Source organism: Peromyscus leucopus, chromosome X, assembly GCF_004664715.2.
Source record: "Peromyscus leucopus breed LL Stock chromosome X, UCI_PerLeu_2.1, whole genome shotgun sequence".
Taxonomy (NCBI): Eukaryota; Metazoa; Chordata; class Mammalia; order Rodentia; family Cricetidae; genus Peromyscus; species Peromyscus leucopus.
The window spans coordinates 119806108-119825726 of NC_051083.1; the positions used below are offsets into that span (position 1 = coordinate 119806108).

Sequence of the window (19619 nt, forward strand, 5' to 3'; positions counted from 1 at the left end):
CACACACACACACACACACACACACCCCAAAGGGGAAAAAGCTTTCTCATCCCATTATTTCCTCTCAAACCACATGAGATTGGCAGCAGTTTGAGTGGCAGCGGTACTCATCAGGGGATGCTTGAGATTCTTTCCCAAATTCACCCAGACTTTCCTCACTTTCTTCAAACTCAAGAGAGCGGCTGATGAATGGGGACTGGCTCTTTCTCAGGGCTTGGGGTGCCTCATATAAAAGGCTAGGGAGGGAAGCAGACAGAGAAGGCTGTGTGCTCCATAACAGAAGGCCTCAGTGGTGAGTCAGAAGGCAAGGAGCTTGGCAGACCGACCAACTTGAGAGCAGTACAATTGGATGGGGATGAAATCCCTTCAAACTTACTAAGATAGGCTGTGTCCAGACACTGCCAGTGCCTCCCTGGTTCTGTCTCCATGAGGACATTGTACATCCATTTGCTGAACTAACCTTTCCCTGACTTCAGAATAGAACATATGGCATGAAGCCCCAGAAAAAGAGGTGGCAATCTTGTATCTAGTCTGGACTATTATTTTCCCATAAAATAAATGTCCTACATTTCCTGGAAAGGCTTTAGAGTGAATACAGCTTTGGAACTAAGTTTTCTAAGAGGAAAGAGCCATGTAAGTATGAGGAGATTGCCAGGTGTGGTGGCATACACCTGTAATTCCTGTAATCAGGAGGCTGAAGTGTGAAGGTCACAAGTTCAAGGCCAGCCTAGAGGTGAATTTTAGGTTAGCTTGAGACACAGCAAGACCTTGTCTCAAGAACAAAAATAACAAAATGCATGAAGAAATTGTTTTAAGAGGCTAAATATATAAACAATGTCTAAAAATAGAAGTATGCTCTATGAAGGAAGACTATAGTGACCTCAGAAAGCCTTAAAGCAAAGCAAAACTATATTGTAGAAATCTGATATGATTCTGGTGCCTGTAAAAAATGACAACATGTTGGAAACATCCTCTGAGAGCAAAAAGGACACTATATTTCTGTATCTGTGTCATATCTGACTTCATGCCAGTAAAACTGTCTTCCTCCCTCCAATGGTACTGGCTGATTTCACACCCCCAAATCACTAGCTTTCAATGTACCAGCAACCTCATTCACAACACCATAGACTTACCAGCTCCACATAATCCTATCACTTCTTCAACCTCCAGGCTTCACGTGGAACAGATTAGTGGAAGAGTAAGACAGGAAGAAGGAGGGTAACAAAATAATGGAGAGTATGGAGAAGCGACTCCATGGAGACCTGTGTAAGAACTTATACTATGGGATAAGAACAGTGGTGAGGCTGGGCATGGTGGTGGTCCTCTTTAATTCCAGCACTCAAAACAGGTGGATCTCTATGAGTCTGAGGCTAGCCTAGTCTACATAGTGAGCTCCAGGCCAGCCAAGGCTATATATATGGTGAGACCCTGTCTCACAAAAAGCGATGGGAGGAATAGTAAGGATCACTGAGACAGCTCAGCAGGTAAAATCCATGCTGAACAAGCCAGACAACCTTAATTCTTTTCCCAGAAGCCATGTACAAGTACAGGGAGAGATAGCACGAGATCAGTCCAGATAAAACTCCAGCATGATATAGAAGAGGATCATGAAGTCCCACCCCTAGCTGAGGAGCTCTTAAGGACTTTAGAGTTGTTAGGAAAAGTAGAGTCCATTTCTCTCAGGGTAGTGGGTCCTGAGAGGTTACCCCTGCTTCAGGAGATTGTCCTATACCCACAGGAATACAAGTAGCAGTAAATGAACTTGCTAGGTTTATAAAAGATCACATGAAAGTTGGGAGGGAGAAGTGCTGGGGCAGATAGGGAGGAATTGGAGAGAAGAGATAGATCAGAACACATTATATACACGCTCGACATTCTTAAACAAAAAAGTGGAGAGAACTGACTCCACAAAATTGCCCTCTGACCTTCACATATGCCCACAGACATCATAAACACACACACACACACACACACACACACACACACACACACACGGGGCAGGGGGGGGGAGAGAGAGAGAGAGAGAGAGAGAGAGAGAGAGAGAGAGAGAGAGAGAGAGAGAGAGAGAGAGAAATTTTAAATGGGGTGGTAAGCTCCCAAAGGGCCGAGAAAGCTCAAGGTGGGAGTAAAGGAGTAGAGAGACCAGCAAAAAACGAGGTGAGAGCCAGTGGAAGGCCCCAGCATCGGTCATAAGAGCTGTCATGGGATTTTTGGTTTGCCATGTTACAGCCATTGCCTCACCCGTCTAGTGCATGCCAGTTGTGCAAGCCATATCATTTAATTATTCATCTACACTGTTAACTTGACTGAATTTATAGACACCTGGGAGTCACAATTCATAGACACTTCTGGGCTTGTCTGTGAGCATGTTTCCAAAGAGACTTAAGTGAGGAAGGAAGACATGCTCTGAATGTGAGTGGTACTGTTCCAGGAGGTGGAGACTGACTGAATAAGAAGGGAGAAAGGGCAGAGCATCACCAATCACCTCTCTCCAGTTCCTGAGTAGATGGAATGTAAGCTGGTGGACTGCACCCTCCAACCATGAGCCTAAGAAGCCTTCCTTGAGTCACTCTTGGCACGTATTTTGCCAGTGGCATTTTCTTTCAGTGAGCTACTGAGGGACATTTCAATGGGGAAGAACCACCATGGGGGCCCCCTTGACTAATTGCACCCATGTCCCTTTTGCTTGGACACATTTCCTCAAACAGTTGCTTCCCTTTCAGCATCTCTCTGCTTCTAGCTCCATTCGAACTCTCTTCTAATACCTGCCTTAAATCCTGCCTCCTCCCGTCAACCTTTCCCTCAGTGATCCTCAAATTGTAGCTTAAATGATCGCCCAAACTACCTTTGTGTTGAGGGGGAAAATGAAGATGGGCTCAGAACCATTGATTGAAACACTACAGCGCCATCTCCATGAGCAGAAATTTCTGTAGCAGGTCACTTTGGGGCCCCAGATACCTATACTTTTAACAAACTCCCCGGTGCTTTCGCTGCAAAAGCTGCTTGGCCACATTTTGAATTGACTGTCTTCTGATGGTTTACAGTTCTGCATCGTTCTCAACTATGTGGCTGATGCTATCATGTCTGCCCTGCACTCCCAATGGGACCACACAACATCCAGCCTGACAGTTAAGATGCATACAGTCCTTCCTCCACCCTGTTCGTTACCTTTTTAATCTCCTCCTCATGTACAACATACAGTTATAAGGGGCAATGTAGTGCATTCCTGCTGAGCTCCTGGCCTGGTTCCAGAGAGTAGCACCTAGCCCTAATCCTTCCTTTGTTTAACCACACTTTTGTTTCTCTTACCTTTTGCTTCTCTTATTGCCCTATGTGAATCTTGTCTGAGAGTCAAGGATCAGAGAGTCCCTCAAGGACCAAAGGACTATGCAAAACTTGGTCCAAGAAACCTGGAAAACCAAGGTACCCGAGAAATCAGGTAATTTGCACTTGGCATTTGGTCTCTGGGAGCTCCTTTTAGGTTGCTTTGAAGGTACAGAAATTAACTGGCTAAACTGTAAACAGAGAGTAAATAAAAATGCCCTAGGCGAAGGAAAAGTGCTTCAGTCCTTCGAGGCTGGACCCCCGTGCAGCCATGAAAGGCTATTTTCATTCTTAAGATGCCTCTGAGTCTTCATTCCGTGGACCCGCGTGAACCCACACACCCGTGCCGCACACAGCGACAGGGCAATGAAAGGCAATGAACAAACATTTGTTAGAAACATAAGCCAGTGTGGTTCTGCACTTTTGTAATCCTAGCACTCAGGAGGCCAGCCTGATCTACATATCAAGTTCCAGACCAGCCAGGGCTGCATAGTCATGCCCTGTCTCAAAAAGTAAAAATAAGTAAAACTAAAATCCCTTGCTTACTCCTTCTCTCATGTGTTGACTATCTCTCTATTTACACCTTTCCCTCCTTCCTTTCTTCCTCTCCTCCTCTCTCCTTCCTCTGTTTCCCTGGAAAACTTAATTAATACACAATACCAAAGTAAAGGAAGTTTGTAAGTTTGTAACAGCAAGGACTCACTGAATGAAAGGCCTTAAGAAAAGCTCTAGTGAGAGACAAATACAGTTGGAGTGTGTATATAGAAAAATTCCCATAAAGGAGGATAATGAAAAATACATAGATCTTATTTTTATATTAAAATATACATGTATATACACGTATGTAAATATATTGAAATGTGTGCATATATACACATATATTTCTCAGAAAAGTTAGGTGTTAGTAGCGATCATTTCAAATTAGTTGTATTCATTTTCTTTATACTTTTTCTATATTGTTTCATTGTTATTTATGTGATTTGTTTTTAATAGAGTAAAATTCAGACACTACATCTAGTAAAGAATATGTATTAATTGTATTAATGATGCTTAGAGGGAGAGTTGATATTAGGTTAGATGGGACATCTTTCATGTGGAATAATGGTTTTCTAGTTTTCTGAATGGGATAGTATTTTTTATTTGTCTCAGATATCCACAGATAAGAAGGATAATCAGATCACTTGGGACATACTTTGAATTCATTACCACAATTTTTTTTCCTAAATACTCAACTCCAAAGTAGTGTAGATTAAAATAATCAAACAACAACCATATCTAGTTATAATACACACAATTTATCTGTACTCAATAATAAAATAATAATAAGCCAGACATGGTGATACGATTCTGTAATCCTATCACTTGGAAAGCAGAAGCTAGATTATACATTCAAGGAGTCTGGGCAGTGTGTTAAATTCCAGGACAGCTTGGCCAACAAGGTAAGGCTATCTCAAAAACAAACAAACAAACAAACAAACAAACAAACAAACAAACTGGGCATGCTTGCTGTCCCAACATATATGCAAAGCAGAAACAGGAAGATTAGACATTCAAGGCTAACCTCAACTATATAGCTGCAGGAGATGCAATGTAAAAAAACAAACAATAAAATAAATAAATAGTAAAAATTATTAAGTAATACTAACACAAAAGCTCTACATGTTTTCCCTTTGGACCAGTATGAATTGCTAAAGACCTCTTTTCTTTATTAAAATTGACATGTGATATATATCAAAAATTAAAAAACATATATATATATATCTTTTGAGCCCAAAATTGAACTTGTAGGAGTCTACCCTGCAGATCCTTATCAAATTCTATGGCTGAGGTGCCGCCTGCAGAATTGTTTATAACAGCTAAAGCTAGAGGCGATCTATAAATATGCTTTTCACTAGAGGATGGATTATGCAAACTGTAGTCCATCCAGGGTTTGCATATAATATTAGCATGTGAGAATCCCAAGGGGTTCTGTCTTGGACATGCTAGACAATACTGTACCACTGAGCTACCTCCACCTATCCCCTCAACCTTCTGAACTGCTGCAGTCAGATGATAGTGAAAGGCACAGCCGAGCGCCAGCACGCTGCAGGTGCACACGGAGAAGCTATGGCACAGCTTCACCTGCCATCAGACTCAGTCCTTCCCTGAAAGCTGAGATCAGGAGAAGGTCATTTGGAAGAGCTGGGAAGGACTGAAGGGAGATGGCAGGTTAGCTCGGCTGAATCAGGCCTTTGTAACTGGAAACGGGAGGAAAGCCATGGAGAAAAAAAAAAAGTTCTTTTCTGATTGTTGCCCATGGCACCTATGGAGTTTCTTCTTGATTTTTCATATCACCTACTGTTTATATCACCAGTAAGGAACATTTGTATTTCACTGCATAGTGAAATTAAAATTTGGAAGTCAAATGACACTCACATACCTGTACAGAGATGATTAAAAACTCCTTATCCATGCACAAAATGAAATGAACATGCAGTGCGAATGCACATAGAACACTGGGTAAAAACTGAAGCTGGATTTCAGGAGAGGTTGGGGAGATCATGAGGCACCAGACAAGGCAACTTAGAGGTAATGAGCACTTGACCTTTTCATTAGTGACTAGGCCAAGTCTGGAAAGGAAATGAAGGAAAGCAGAGAACAGATTAAGGAGAATGATGCAATTTCTTTTTTCAAACAGGAGCTTATTTTAAGTATTACACATAACCTATTTATAGCCAATATACTTTGACATATCTGTGTTCAAGTCAGAGCCATTTCATTCATCCTTCTATGTCAAACGGCAGTCTTCCTTTTGGGCTTTCATCAAAAATAGGAATTGATAATATTCCAGCGGGTGTTATGGGTTGATTGACTCTCCAGTAAAATCATAGAACACAATCACTTAAACATCGTTCCGTCTTAGGGACCTGGGGACTTGCCTGCTTTTAAATACATGATTAGGTCATGTCACTGAATTCCAGCGTGCCTAGATACTTAACCATCATTTCTTTCACCACTGTTGGGCCTTGCTCTGGAGCACTGCTCATCTCTTTAGTTTGTCAGTGTATTGGATGTGAACCCTCCAGCTAGCTGGAAGACTTCCACAAGTACAGGAATACCATTGTGATGATGCCAACTGCCTTGGAACCTTACAAAGCAACTTTCCCCCCTCTTTCTTCTGTGCCACCTCAAAATGATCAGTGGTGTGACAAGTGAAACATCTCCATGTTGAATTAAAATACTTTTGCCCTCTGAACACTCACCACAGTGTAGTAATTCTTGGTAAGCGGAGCAGCGTCAAATCCTTTGACAGCTTTAGGGGACAGAGGTCTCTCTGTGAAAAAGACATTTAGACAATGTTAATACCAGCTTCATGGTGGACATTTGATAGCATAGGACAACTGACATACTATAACGTTTCTAAGTGGAAAGATCAAGGAAAGGTACCTTTCTAAGTAAGTGGAAGTATCACTGAACTGCAGAAAGGCAAAGTGCAATCTTCTCGTTAAGGTTTCTCGAGTTCCAAGGGAGGAACAGTTCAAAGAGTTACTACAAAGCTAAGAAATGGCAGAGCCAGGGCAAGAGTGGCACTCTCAGTTTGGGTTTATTTGTGGAAGTCAGGGTCTTCACTCAATTTATTCCAAACGGTAAGTGACACCAAAGCTATCCAAGTGTAGTTGTCACTGGCAAATTATCACCCAAAGAGAAAAGAACGTAATACCAACCATGCCTTTCTTGGGATTGCCTACTGTGCCAATAATAATCAGAATCTCCAGCTTACTGAAAACTTCTGTAAACTGCTCCTCTGTTTTCTATATCATTTTAATATTATTACATTGTATTAGAAAAATGCTGCCCTTCTTTTACAAAGTTAATCTTTTTTATTACATGTTTGGTTTTATTTTTAAAGAATTTTTATTTTACCTCAATTATCTGCTTTTTTAAAAAATTACTAATTTTTTAATTTTACACACCAACCACAGTTTCCCCTCCTTCCTCCCATCCCATTCCCTCCCCTCACCTCCTTTCTACCCCCCCCATATCCGCTCCTCAGAAAGGGTAGGGCCTCCAGTGGGAGTCAACAATACATGGCATATCAAGTTGAGGCAGGACTAAGCTCCTCCCCCTGCATCAAGGCTGAGTGAGGCATCCCACCATAGGGAATGGGCTCCAAAAGCCCGCTCATTCACCAGGGACAGACCCTGGTCTCACTACTAGGTGCCCCACGAACAGATCAAGTTACAAAACTGTCACCCATATGCAGAGCGCCTAGGTTAGTCCCATGCAGGTTCCCTAGCTATCCGTTCTAGAGTCCATGAGCTCCCATGAGCTCAGTCAGCTCTGATTTCTCTTCAGATCATATAAATCTTTTCCCTTTTACAAAGTTTATCTTATCTATTAACTCACAACCATTAGATATCCTAGGACAGTCTTCTATTTAAAATAAAACACAAAACACTCATATTTCTATTTATGAGATAGAGTTTTGCCATGTAACCCAAGCTAGCTTTGAACTCCTGATTCTTCTGCTTCAGCCTCCCAAATTCCTGAATTCCGGGTGTGCATCATCACACCTGGCTGTAAATGTTTAGCAGTATCACTGCATAGTATCTTTCCAGTCTGCACTGTCTCCTTTTCTTCATTTTGCTTTGCATTTCATTATCTTCCTATATTATACACTGCTTTACACCCTTTCTGAAGCATGGTGAGCTACACATGACCAAGTGAGAGTATGTCACCACACATTAATATTTCTTTTTTAAATAGTATTTGCCAAGTTATGAATCTTTTACAGGATAACCCTAAGAATTAAAAATGGGGAAACATAAATAAATCGCAATGATTTTCCATTATCCAAAGTTAAGCATCAATCTGAGTAACAATTATGTCCTTTCATTCTTTTTATGTATATATATGTGTGAACACACATATACGCACACATCTTTTCCTGTAGTCTTGTAACTCTATTGCAATATAGTTTCATAAATATTTCCCATATAATATTGATTTTAACTAATTGCATTAAAATATTCCTAATATTTATTTGCAACTAAGTAGCATCAAAGACATTCTATTTATCTTTACAACACCCTGATAAATGGAGATCATCATATTTTACAGAGAGAGACTATGAAACCAGGGATGCAATGTCCTTTCCTAAGGTCATGCAGCTAGGAAACGGCAGAACCAAGATCAAGGCTGAGGCATGACTTGATAAGGAGGGTCTGCTCCCAATCAATAGGATTTCTAAGACAAAACTACTAAAGGGCTTGGTGAACAGCACTGGGCAGAAGCTGATGCAGGACTTCAGTAAAGATTTTAATTAGAAGTTAAGATTTTTGTTCAATTATTATTTAAACTGATCTTGATAAAAATAAAAATTTTGAGCCTATTGTGGTGGGTCACACTTATAATCCCAGTCCTAAAGAGGCTGAGACAGGAGGATTGTAATAATTTTTAGACTAGGTAAGGGTACCTAGGGAGCTAATGGTCACCTGAGCTACACAACAAGATTGTCTCAAAAAAATGAGGAAACGAAGACCACTTTTTAAGTGTAAAAGCAAGGTCCACAGACAAAACACATGGAACACGCCTCATCTCCTTTGATCTCAGAAACCAAGCAAGGTCAAGTCTGGTTAGTATGTGGATGGAAGGTATCAACAAGATGTGGTCACCAATCAGAAGCAAGGCTAAGAAAAGTGCATTCCACTAATGGAGTGCCTGCTAAGACACAGCCAAGGGCAGGAAAGCCTGGAGGAATGCATAATGCCATTGAAACACAATGTGAACTATGCAAAGTACAATCCGGGAGAATCATATACAAAAGAATTGGATGCTTTAGAGATTTCTTGATTACTGGGGTGACTGAATGCAACGGAAAAAGAGTTAGTTCTTTGAAAACTAAGAGAAGGTAAGGATGGGAGAAACCACAATGCATTACAAACATATATAAAATTGTCAAAGAGAAAATTTAATAAAAGTCTTACATTATTGTTCAAAAAATCAATAAAATAATCAAAGCTCTAATAAGACTATGAAAAGAGTGAGACAGAGAGAGAACAAATTACCAATATCAGGGGCCTCTAAGATGACTCAGTGGGTAAAGGCCCTTGCACCAAAGCTGACAAACTGAGATTGAGCCCTGGACCCACACAGTGGAAGAAGAAAACTGACTCCCAAAGTTGTCCTTTTGCCACTGCACGCATGCATGCATACACACACACACACACACACACACACACACACACACACACACACACACACACTCAGAGACAGAGAGAGAGAGAGAGAGAGAGAGAGAAATTTAATTAAAAAATTACCAGTACCAGTAACAGCAAGTAATGAAACAAAAGATTTTACTCCAGATCTGGAAAATAGGGAATATTTTTATTTATTTTTGAGACAGGGTCTCATATATAAGGAAGAGTATTTTCCTAATCTGCCTTAATACAAACCTAATTAACCATGTACCTAATCATCCCCTCAATTGGCTTAATGACTCCTTAACAGGATCAGTTGGAGAAAATAAAATTTGTTCAAAATCTTTTTTTTTTCCTAATCATGTTTGTTTCAACATTTTCCTGGCATGGAAATTTTGCATGGAAAATGAGAAGCCTTCTTTCTTTCTTTTTCTTTTTTTCCTTTCTTTCTTCCATAATTTTTTTGGGGCCAGGTGGTGATTTTTTTTTTTGAGAAGGGTTTCTCTGTGTAGCCCTGGCTGTCCTGAAACTCACTCTGTAGACCAGGCTGGCCTCAAACCCAGAGATTGTCCTGCCTCTGCCTCCCAAGTGTTGGGATTAAAGGTATGCATCACCACCTACTGGCTCCATGTTTCTTTTTAAGGTAAGATTTTTGCCAGCATCACAGGTTGACTGAAAACTCAAGATCATCCTCCATCTTCAGTATCCTAAGTGTTAGGATTACAGGTGTAACCCACAATGCCTGTCTTGGGAAAAGGTGAATGACAAATCTTCACAAAACCTTAGCTTTTAGGGCTAGTCGCATGGCTCAGAGAGTAAAGATGTTTGCTGTTTGCCACCAAGCCTGATGGCTGTAGTTTGAGCCCCTGGTGGAAGGAAAGAACCAATTCCAGCAGAACGAATGCCTGCAAGTTGTCCTCAGACCTCCACACCCAAGCATTTATACATACATAAGTGAATGAATAAATAAATGAAATAAAAGAATTGGAAGCCTTGGCTTTTTAGATAACAAAGGCAAAAAGGGGAAAGCAAGAAGATGAATTACTGCAAGTTTGAGACCAGCTTGGGACTATATAGTGAGGACCCATCTCAAAAAAGTCCTTATGCGTGTGCGCCTTTATCCAGATCGGGAGGCAGAGGGCGGATTCGTGAGTCGAGCCAGCTGGCTACAAGTGATTCTAGAAAGTGCAAAGCTACACAGAGAAACCTGTCTCGAAAAAAAAAAAAAAAAAAAAAAAAAAGTCCCTTTTTTAGATGAATGAGTGGTGTAGTTTGCTATATTACCACAATGCTTTATTAACAACTTGTTAGTTTATAGGTTACCACTGATTTTAAAAAGAGAACTTAAATTATACAGATGACTAATTTTTTATTTATAACATACCTGGTTCAAATGCAATAAAGGAGTAAGTGTTCTTACCATACCTTCTGTGGCTCATAAAATGACAAAATTCATAATTTATGCATTTTTATGTAGTAAGATCATCAAAAAATGTAATTTTGCTCAAAATAGAGTTTATTTTTCTCATGTTCTAGGAAATAAAAAATGAGACATGATGAACAGTCGTACATTTTTAATTTATTTTCAGTTTATGTGAGGGAGTGTTTTGCCTGCATATGTGTACACAAACCACATACATAACTGGTTCCTGCACAGACCAGTACAAGGTGCTGGATTCCCTGGAACTGAAGTTACAGACCATTGTGAGCCTCCATGTGGTGCTGGGAATTGAACCTGGGTCCTCAGAAAGAGCAGTAAGTACTCTTAACCACGGATCTATCTCTCCATAGCTTCTTGATGTCACTGATGTTGAAGTTCTGTCCTCTTAGTGAGACATTTTTATCATCAAGGTCATAAAGACCTACTGTATCTTTAACCTCAAGCACATGCTGAAAGCTCTCTGTGTCTCTCTGTCTCTGCCTCTGTGTGTGTGTGTGTGAGAGAGAAGAGAGAGAGACTCAACTACTCTATTTCTTGCATCTTTATATCTTCTGGGTTGTTCTTTATGCTGCACTTCTCTGAAATCTGTCTCCTCTCGAAGAGCAGGGAAAGCAGCTGCCTCTGTGCCTCTGATCACAGTCATTTCTACCCAAGACCTACAGTGGAATCTAGAACTTCATATGCCACTCCCTGAGGACAAATTTACCCCAGCACTAAGTGTTCTTGTAAATGACAGTCTCAAGAGACGGAAACTGCATGGCAGTCCCCTGGCACAACACTCTCCAGTGGGAGGGTTATATGGCTCTGAGCTTGCCTTGTCATTACGTGACATTACAAAAATACTCTTAGTATTAGCTTGACTATCTCACCTTCCAGGCCGTGTGTGTGTGTGAGTTTGTCAGAATTACTGACCGTCCAAGTGACCATAGGGCTACACCTTTGACCCAATAGCAAGCAGATAGAGATCACCCAAGTTCTTCAGTTCCATTCCTGATTCAACTTCAGGAAATGGTTGAAGAGATTGTACAGCAGTGGGGTTTAAAATGCTGAAGTGAAGGTTTGTGTCTATGGAATGCACATTTCATCTATGAATCAATCTTTGAATCATTGTCAACCTCCCTGAAGACTAGTCTTGTTTTCTAAGCTTACATATAAGCAAAGCATTCATGGAAAGAAATTGATAAAAAGGCAGCCATTCACAATCATTGAATACAACACGTCCTTTGATGACATTCTAGGTAGATTTGGTAGAGCTAGCAAGAGTTGGGGTGGGAAAGAATTCAAATCAACAAAACTTTATTGCTCACCTAACTTTCCTAACAAAATACCTAATACCTTCATTTAGACCAAGCTAACCTTTGACACTGGTCCAAAGCTCACTCTGCTCATCTGACCACAGAAGTTCACTGGTTTTCTCTGACCAATTACTACGATTTACCTTATCCTTTCCTCCCTTACGGGCCCATCTTCGGATTCCTTGTCTTTTAGTATGCAGCTCAAACACTACTTCCTTCATTAAGTCTCCTGTAGCCTCTTCATCCTTAATATACTTTCTGACTCTGAATATTGCTGATCTGCAATATAATTTATACCTCATTATCCCCTGCCTTATACTGCCACTTGCATGTTTCATCTTCAGTTTTTCCCTTTCTCCAAATTCAATAACCCTCAAACATTTCATCATTTTCTGTACTAACACCCTCCAACCCCTAACACACACATATACATACACACCTTTCTCCTACCTTCTCTCTTTATTACTCCATCCTCTGTTTCTATAACAAAATATTTATAGCTAGGTGCCTGTAAAACATAGGTTTCCCTATCTCACAATTCTGGAAGCTGAATGTCTGAGATTGGGTGGTCTTATTTATTTGGCCTCTGGTTAGAGCCTTTTTGGCTAATTCACAATATGGAAGAAAAACAGAAAGAGAACTGGCCACATGAAGATGAAGAGATTGCACAGTAAGACAGGAGACCACAGAGATTCAGGATCCCGGTTTACTCTCTTTATAACAACCATTGTTACAGGAACTTGTCAACATACCTAAAAAAAAACTACTGTAATCTCTCTTCCAAGGGTGCTGTCCCCAAAGACTTAACTCCACCTACAGCTCCAGTACAGGAGGTGGAGGCAGGCGGATTAATAATTCAAGGTCATCCTCCTTTATGAGTGAGTGTGAGGTAAGCCTGGTAGGCTACAAGAGATCCTGTCTCAAAACAAGGAGAAAGAGGGCGAGAGTGAAAGGAAGGGATAGGGAGGAGAGGGGAGAGGAGAGAAAAAGAAACAGAGGAGAGAGGAGGAGGAGGAAGAAAGGAAGGGAGGAGAAGGAAAGAAAGAAGGGAAAAAAATATACAAACATGAGCAGTTTTCCCCTTTACCCCCATCTGGTTGGCTCAGGTACCCCTCTTCTCAGCAGTCTCCAGAGCATCTTACATGTAGCTAAATAGCTGGATATTCTGTGTTGTAATGGTATCTTCTCCCACTAACCTGCAAACCAAGGTGCTAAGAGGCATTCTTATGCTTTTCTGTTGCACCAGGGTCCAGAACAAGAAGTAATAAGCTAATGATGGGAAACAAATCTTTGTTGGCCAGTCAGATGAATGATAACACATACCCTTAAAGAGCTCATCATCAAGGTGAACTTCTAGATTTGGTGTTCTCCTCATCTCTTCCCTTGTCCTCATAACTACACTCATTGGTTCTGTTTCAGCAATATCTTCTGCATCCATGCACTTTTCTTTCTCTCCACTATCATTCATTATCTAGATTGCCTGGGCCACAGAAAAAAGCCTGAACCATCACTTCCCTGAAATCCAACTATTTCCCAGAGCGCATACTATCCTCTGCTTAAAACTTCACATTGAAGAGTTTTATTCTAATGTAAAGATGAATCCAACTGGGATTTGGAATGTAGCTTAGTTGGTAGAGTGCTTGCATAGTGTATATGAGGCCCAGGGTTCCATTCCCAGCACTGCATAAACAGGGTATGGCAGCATGAGCCTGCAACCCCAGTACTTAAAAGATGCAGGCAGAAAGATCAGAAGCTGTGGGTCATCATTGCATTCTACACAATGAATTCAAGGCTAGCTAGGGCTATGTGAGACTCTATCTTTAAAAGACAAATATGATAAAAATAGTTATTTTCAGGAAAATGGATAGAACTGTAGATCATAAAGTTAAGCAAAATAGGCTAAATTTAGACAGACATTACAAGTTTTCTTGTCATACACAGAATTGTTGTGGGATAATCTTTTTTTGCACTGTAAAGACATGTCTCTGCTGAAGGTGCCTTCTTATTGGTTTAATAAGTAGTTGAATAGCCAATAGCTAGGCAGGAAAGGATAAGTGGGACTTCTGGGGAGAGAGAGGAACTCTGGGAAGAAGAGAGGTGAGAGACACCATAAAGTCATGGGGGAGGTTGGACATATAAAATAGAAGAGAGGTTAAAAAATGCATGGTAAAATGTAGATTAATAGAAGCAGGTTAATTGAGCTATAAAAACTAGTTGGGAACAAGCCTAAGTGAAAAGCCTAGCTTTCATAATTAATAATAAGTCTCTGTGTCATTATTTGGGGACTGGCGAGCCAAGAAAGTCCGACTACACAGAACCTAGATATATGTAGGCCATGAGAGTAGAAAGATAACTGTGAGGAAAGGGAACAGTTATTAAGTCTTAAGAGAATATGGTGGTTTGAATAAGAATGTCTGCCCATAGGCTCACATTTGAATGCTGAGTCTACAGGGAATGGCACTTTTTTTTTTTTTCTGAGACAGGGTTTCTCTGTGTAGCTTTGCGCCTTTCCTGGAACTACTCGCTTTGTAGCCCAGGCTGGCCTCAAACTCACAGAGATCTGCCTGCCTCTGCCTCCTGAGTGCTGGGATTAAAGGCATGTATCACCACTGTCCATGATCATCATGGTGGGGGGGCATGGCACTGGAGCTACATGTTGATATTCGGGCAAGAGCAAAAGAGACCTCAAATCCCACCACCACAGTGACACTTCCTCCAAGACTTGCTTTGACAAGGTCACACCTCCTAATGGTGCCACTCCCTTTGGGGGCCATTTTACTTCAAACCACCACACTTGTATATTACCTTTAAAAATCAATGTTTAAACATGTCAGTGGAAAATAAAAAGCAACTTGACAATGCCACACCCCTCTTCATAGAGCTCTATCTAGCTGAAGGGCCTGGTCTTTTTCATGTATTTCATTCTCAAGGGAAATCATCCTGCCTGCTACTCTACACCTTGAAGGATATATCTAATTAATCTTATCAATAAAATCCAGGAGTCAGATATTGGGGTAAAAACCTGAAAGATCAGAAAAGCAGGGGAGCAGCCATCAGTGACTTCCTACCTCTTCCATTCTTTCGACCAAAAAGGCCGAGATCCTGTCTCAGCCCTGCCTTACCACTTCTTGTCTCCTCTTTCTACAGTCCTCCAGACCTCTATGGTTAACTAGTGACTAGCTCTGCCCTCTGATGCCAAGCAAGCTTTATTTGTCAGAACACAAACAAATCACACAACAATGTAACCCTATAACCATTCTTTAACTCGCTCTCTCTAATCTTCTACCAGTCAGAACCACGTTCAAATCTTCCTGATCCAGTTCGTTCAAGGACTTGCCTTCACCTTAGACGATGACTGATCAAATTGTTTATTGGTTGCTCCAACAGTCACTTGTTTGGACATTTATCTGTATTGCCTGCTTTGTCTCATGCTGTTACTGTAAGTTAAGCAGATAAGCCTAAGAGGGTCCTGGGGCAGAGTCTGGGGCCAATATTGCTACAGACACCCCAAGTGATTAGTGGATACTCCGTGAACAAGATAAATGCAATGTTATCACCTACTTCATAATATCCATTTATTTTACAGTATGATCTTTTTCTACGTCTGAACTTTTTGTTCATTTATATTCACTGTCCAGTATTAGGTGGCATACACACAATTTCTTTCAAGTAAATCATGTATATTGATCATATTTACCCCACACATGTTTTTATTTTGTTTTAGTTTTGATTTTTTGAGATAGGGTCTCACTCTGTAGCCCAGGCTGGCCTTGAGCTCATGGGCACTCCTGCCATCTCACTCCCCAAAGTGCTGTAAATTACAGGCATGAGGCATCACACCCAGAGGTTTACAACTATTTAACAAGCATAAACAAAGCAGAAGAGCACCTTTGTTCTGGTGGCATCTACATTTTCAAGGTAAGCTGTAGGCAGCAAATGAAATAAAGGAGTAAATGTACAGGATGTTTGGGGAAGAAAAACAATAGCAAAAAGAGTGAAGCAGGACGGAGTGATGGGTAGAGGAAGCGCGGATCGGATTCACCTCTGCCCCAGGTGACTCAGGAAGGCCCTGCTAGAACGTCACAAGAGAGCAGGCCTGAAGGTCACCAGGTAAGCAGTGCTGACATCTGGACAGCCAGGTAGGTCAAGAGAGCAGCATGCATAAAGTGGAATGAGTGAGGTCATCTAGGGACAAGGTTAGGCCGGCACTACTGTGGTGACCTAGGCTTTTACACTTCCTGGGAGAAGCCATGATTTGGGTTACATTGTTAATGAACTGCTCTGATAATGTAGTTTAGGCTAGACTACAGAAGTGACAGGAACAGCAGCAGAGAAGACAAGACAGTGATGACGATGAGCTACAGGAGAGATGCTGTTCCACACACATCAAATCCTAGACCTTCCTTGCCTCACAAGCTTCCTGGACTCTGAAGCCAGACCTACCCTCAATAGTAGGATGTTTGTAGGGATCCCCTAAGTGCCCAAGTCTGGCCAGAATTTGCTGATCTGAGTCATAAACCAGAATATTCCAAGAAAAGCCTGAAGGGAAGGGAGAGCAAGGCCTATGGTAGTCCTTAGGCACATTGCTATAAGACACCATAGTGAGTGACATGCGATCCACTTCGCTACCCTTTAAGCAATGCTTGGGATTTCCAGGTGAGGCAGCAAAAATTGTTCCTTTTCGGTTTGCAGATGAGGACACTGTACCAGGGAACTTTAGTGGAAATCTGGAAAGTGCTTTAGGGATCCTGACAACCGGATTATGTCAAAGGAAAGATACACAGGGGGTGGAGGCTCAGCTGTGGAAATAATCAAAACCAAGGAAATCCCAGGCAGGCCTGTGAAAATACTTCAGCGCTTTACGAAAAAGCAGCCTCAATTCCCAGGAAATAAAAAGGTTGAGGGCTGGGACTCAGGATCAGAGGTAAATCGCTTGCCCAGCATGTATTAGGACCTGGGTTCCATGCCCAGCATGTATTAGGACCTGGGTTCCATGCCCAGCATGTATTAGGACCTGGGTTCCATGCCCAGCTGGCAAAAACTGATGAGAAGTCTAAACAAACAAATATTTCTAATTCCCCCAGGAAACACACTCCATTCAGTGAGATGCTCCTATCCGCGACCCAGAACCCAGAAAGTAGAACAACTAAATTTCATCTTAAGTACTTTAAAGGAAAACTTTCTAAGAATGATAGTTATCTGGGGACAGCTGTGCAGGGAGAAGGCACTTTTATTACCTATATTATACTTCTGAAATATTTTATTTAGAGTGAGTCTATATTTTATTAATTAAATGTATCAATGTAAAAAATATGTTGTGTATGTGTGAGCACGATATGTGTGTGGGAGGGGGTACTCCAGCCATGGTACATGTGCTGAGATCAAAGAACTGCTCTGTGGAATTGGTTCTCTCCTTCCGCTTTTCCATGGGTTCTAGGGGTCAGGCTCAGGTCATCACCCACTGAGCATCTCACTGGCTCACAGTATCATTTTTTAATTCAAATTTGTTTATTTGCTTATTCCTTTATTTATTTTAGGGGGCATGCATCACGGTGCATATATGGGGGTCAGAGAACAACTTTTGAGAGTTGGTTTTCTGCTTCGACCATGTGCACTGGGGTCGAACTAATGTTGGCAGGCTTGGCAGGAAGCGCCTTGACTCACTGAGCCATCCACTGGCCCCGTCAACTATGAAGCATTAAAATAAAAAGCAAAGAAGACATCTACAAAAGAGATAATACACTGAGGGTCAGGCGATTGAAAAGAGCCCTTGGCTAGATATTTTTGAAAAATGAAGAGATGTAATAATAGCACTTTTATCTGTATTATCATATTCTTTCATAAACTGGATGTGGGAGGGTTTTATTGAATTTTTTGTTGTTGTTGTTGTTTGGTTTATTTGAGACATTGAGACAAGGTCTGATGTAGCCCAAGCTAGCCTAGAACTTCTTTTATGGGTAAAGATGACCTTAAACTCTTAATCCACCTGCTTCCATTTCTCCAGGGCTAGGATTACAGATGTACACCACGATGCTGTTCTAATTTCTGTTTGGTATTACAAAAAGAATCTGCCTTCTTATTTAAGAAGGACAAATAAGTCACACACAAAAACCTCTTAAAAAAAAAAAACTTCTAAAGAGCAATTAAAGTCTGTTGTGTGTATATTATTCAGGAAAGGGGAAATCAGCTCATGGCGTGCAATAAGCTAAGGACAGTCTGGTTCCTAAAATGGCCAGGCCGCTTTCTGCAGGAGACTGTTATCTCTCTCACACATCTCTGAGGCAGTGTTAAAAAGGGAAGTTAGCTCTCAGCTTCTCTTGTTATTGTATTCTGCCATGGTGATTCTCAGAGGAGCGGGAAGGACTCTGCACTGTGTGCTGCTCTGGGCTAGTCAGTGGATAGAAAGGCACGTACTTAAAGTACAACAGTTGTTCCAACTTTGGATTCCTTTGCTTATTTAGTTTTCACAGAATCTAAATAAAACTTTGTCTCAACATATGGAACTATTCCCAGTTCTGTCCTAGTCTTATTTTGGACATACACATACATGTATCAACTGTTTGTGTTAAGCAATTTCAAATGAAACATTTTCAATGAGAACACCGGGAAGGAACAAGTGTCACACGTAAGAAGACTTTTTAAAAGTTTTACTCACCACTTGGTTTAATTTCTCGGACATAATTACTAGGGAACCATCCTGTTCTCCCATTCAGTGTGCCTTCCCACCAGCCTCCTTCTTCAACTCGAGTAACGTAAATGATGTCCCCTTTACAAACTGACAGTTCATCTTCATTAGTCTGCTTGAAGTTGAATCTTGCCTTTACTATCAACTGGTGACTTCCATTTTCCGTCATCTCCTAGAGAAACAAGAGTCACACCAGATTAAGTGCCCATCTAACTGAGGCATGGCTAGAAATTATGTAGATTTAAGCCAAGTGAAGCGGCCTCGGCTGTGACCCCAGGGATTTGGGGAAATGACTCAGCAGTTAAGAATGCTGGCTGCTCTTACAGAGGAACTGGGTTCAGTTTGTAGCACCCACATGGCAGCGCACAACCATTTGCAACTCCAGTTCCAGAGAATTAGTTGCCCTTTTCTGTCCTTCTTGGGCACTTTTTTTTTTCCAGAGCTGAGGACTGAACCATCTTGGGCACTTTTGTAAGTGGTACACAGACATACACGCAGGCAAAACATCTATACCCATAAAATTTATTTTAATTTAAAAAGAGTAAAACCCCAGGTCCATCTCAGTTATTTATTTTTTTTTTTCCGGAACAATGTCTCATATTAGCTCTGGCTGGCTTGGAATTCACTATGCAGTCTGGCCAGGACTCACAGCAATTGGCCTGCCTCTCAGCCTCCCAAGTGCTGGCATTACAGGC

The 19619-nt window shown here is 41.2% G+C and overlaps 1 protein-coding gene across 3 annotated transcripts in view; it reads right to left on the reverse strand.

Annotated features, from left to right (window-relative positions):
* Positions 1–19619, reverse strand: part of Arhgef6 (Rac/Cdc42 guanine nucleotide exchange factor 6) — a 122170-nt gene that overhangs the window by 63803 nt on the left and 38748 nt on the right. For all 3 annotated transcript variants that reach the window (XM_028889909.2, XM_028889910.2, XM_028889912.2), the window contains 2 exons: positions 18895–19096; positions 6567–6637 (listed from right to left, as the gene is read on the reverse strand). In XM_028889909.2, coding sequence (XP_028745742.1) covers positions 6567–6637; positions 18895–19096 — 273 coding nt within the window. The remainder of the gene's footprint in view (positions 1–6566; positions 6638–18894; positions 19097–19619) is intronic.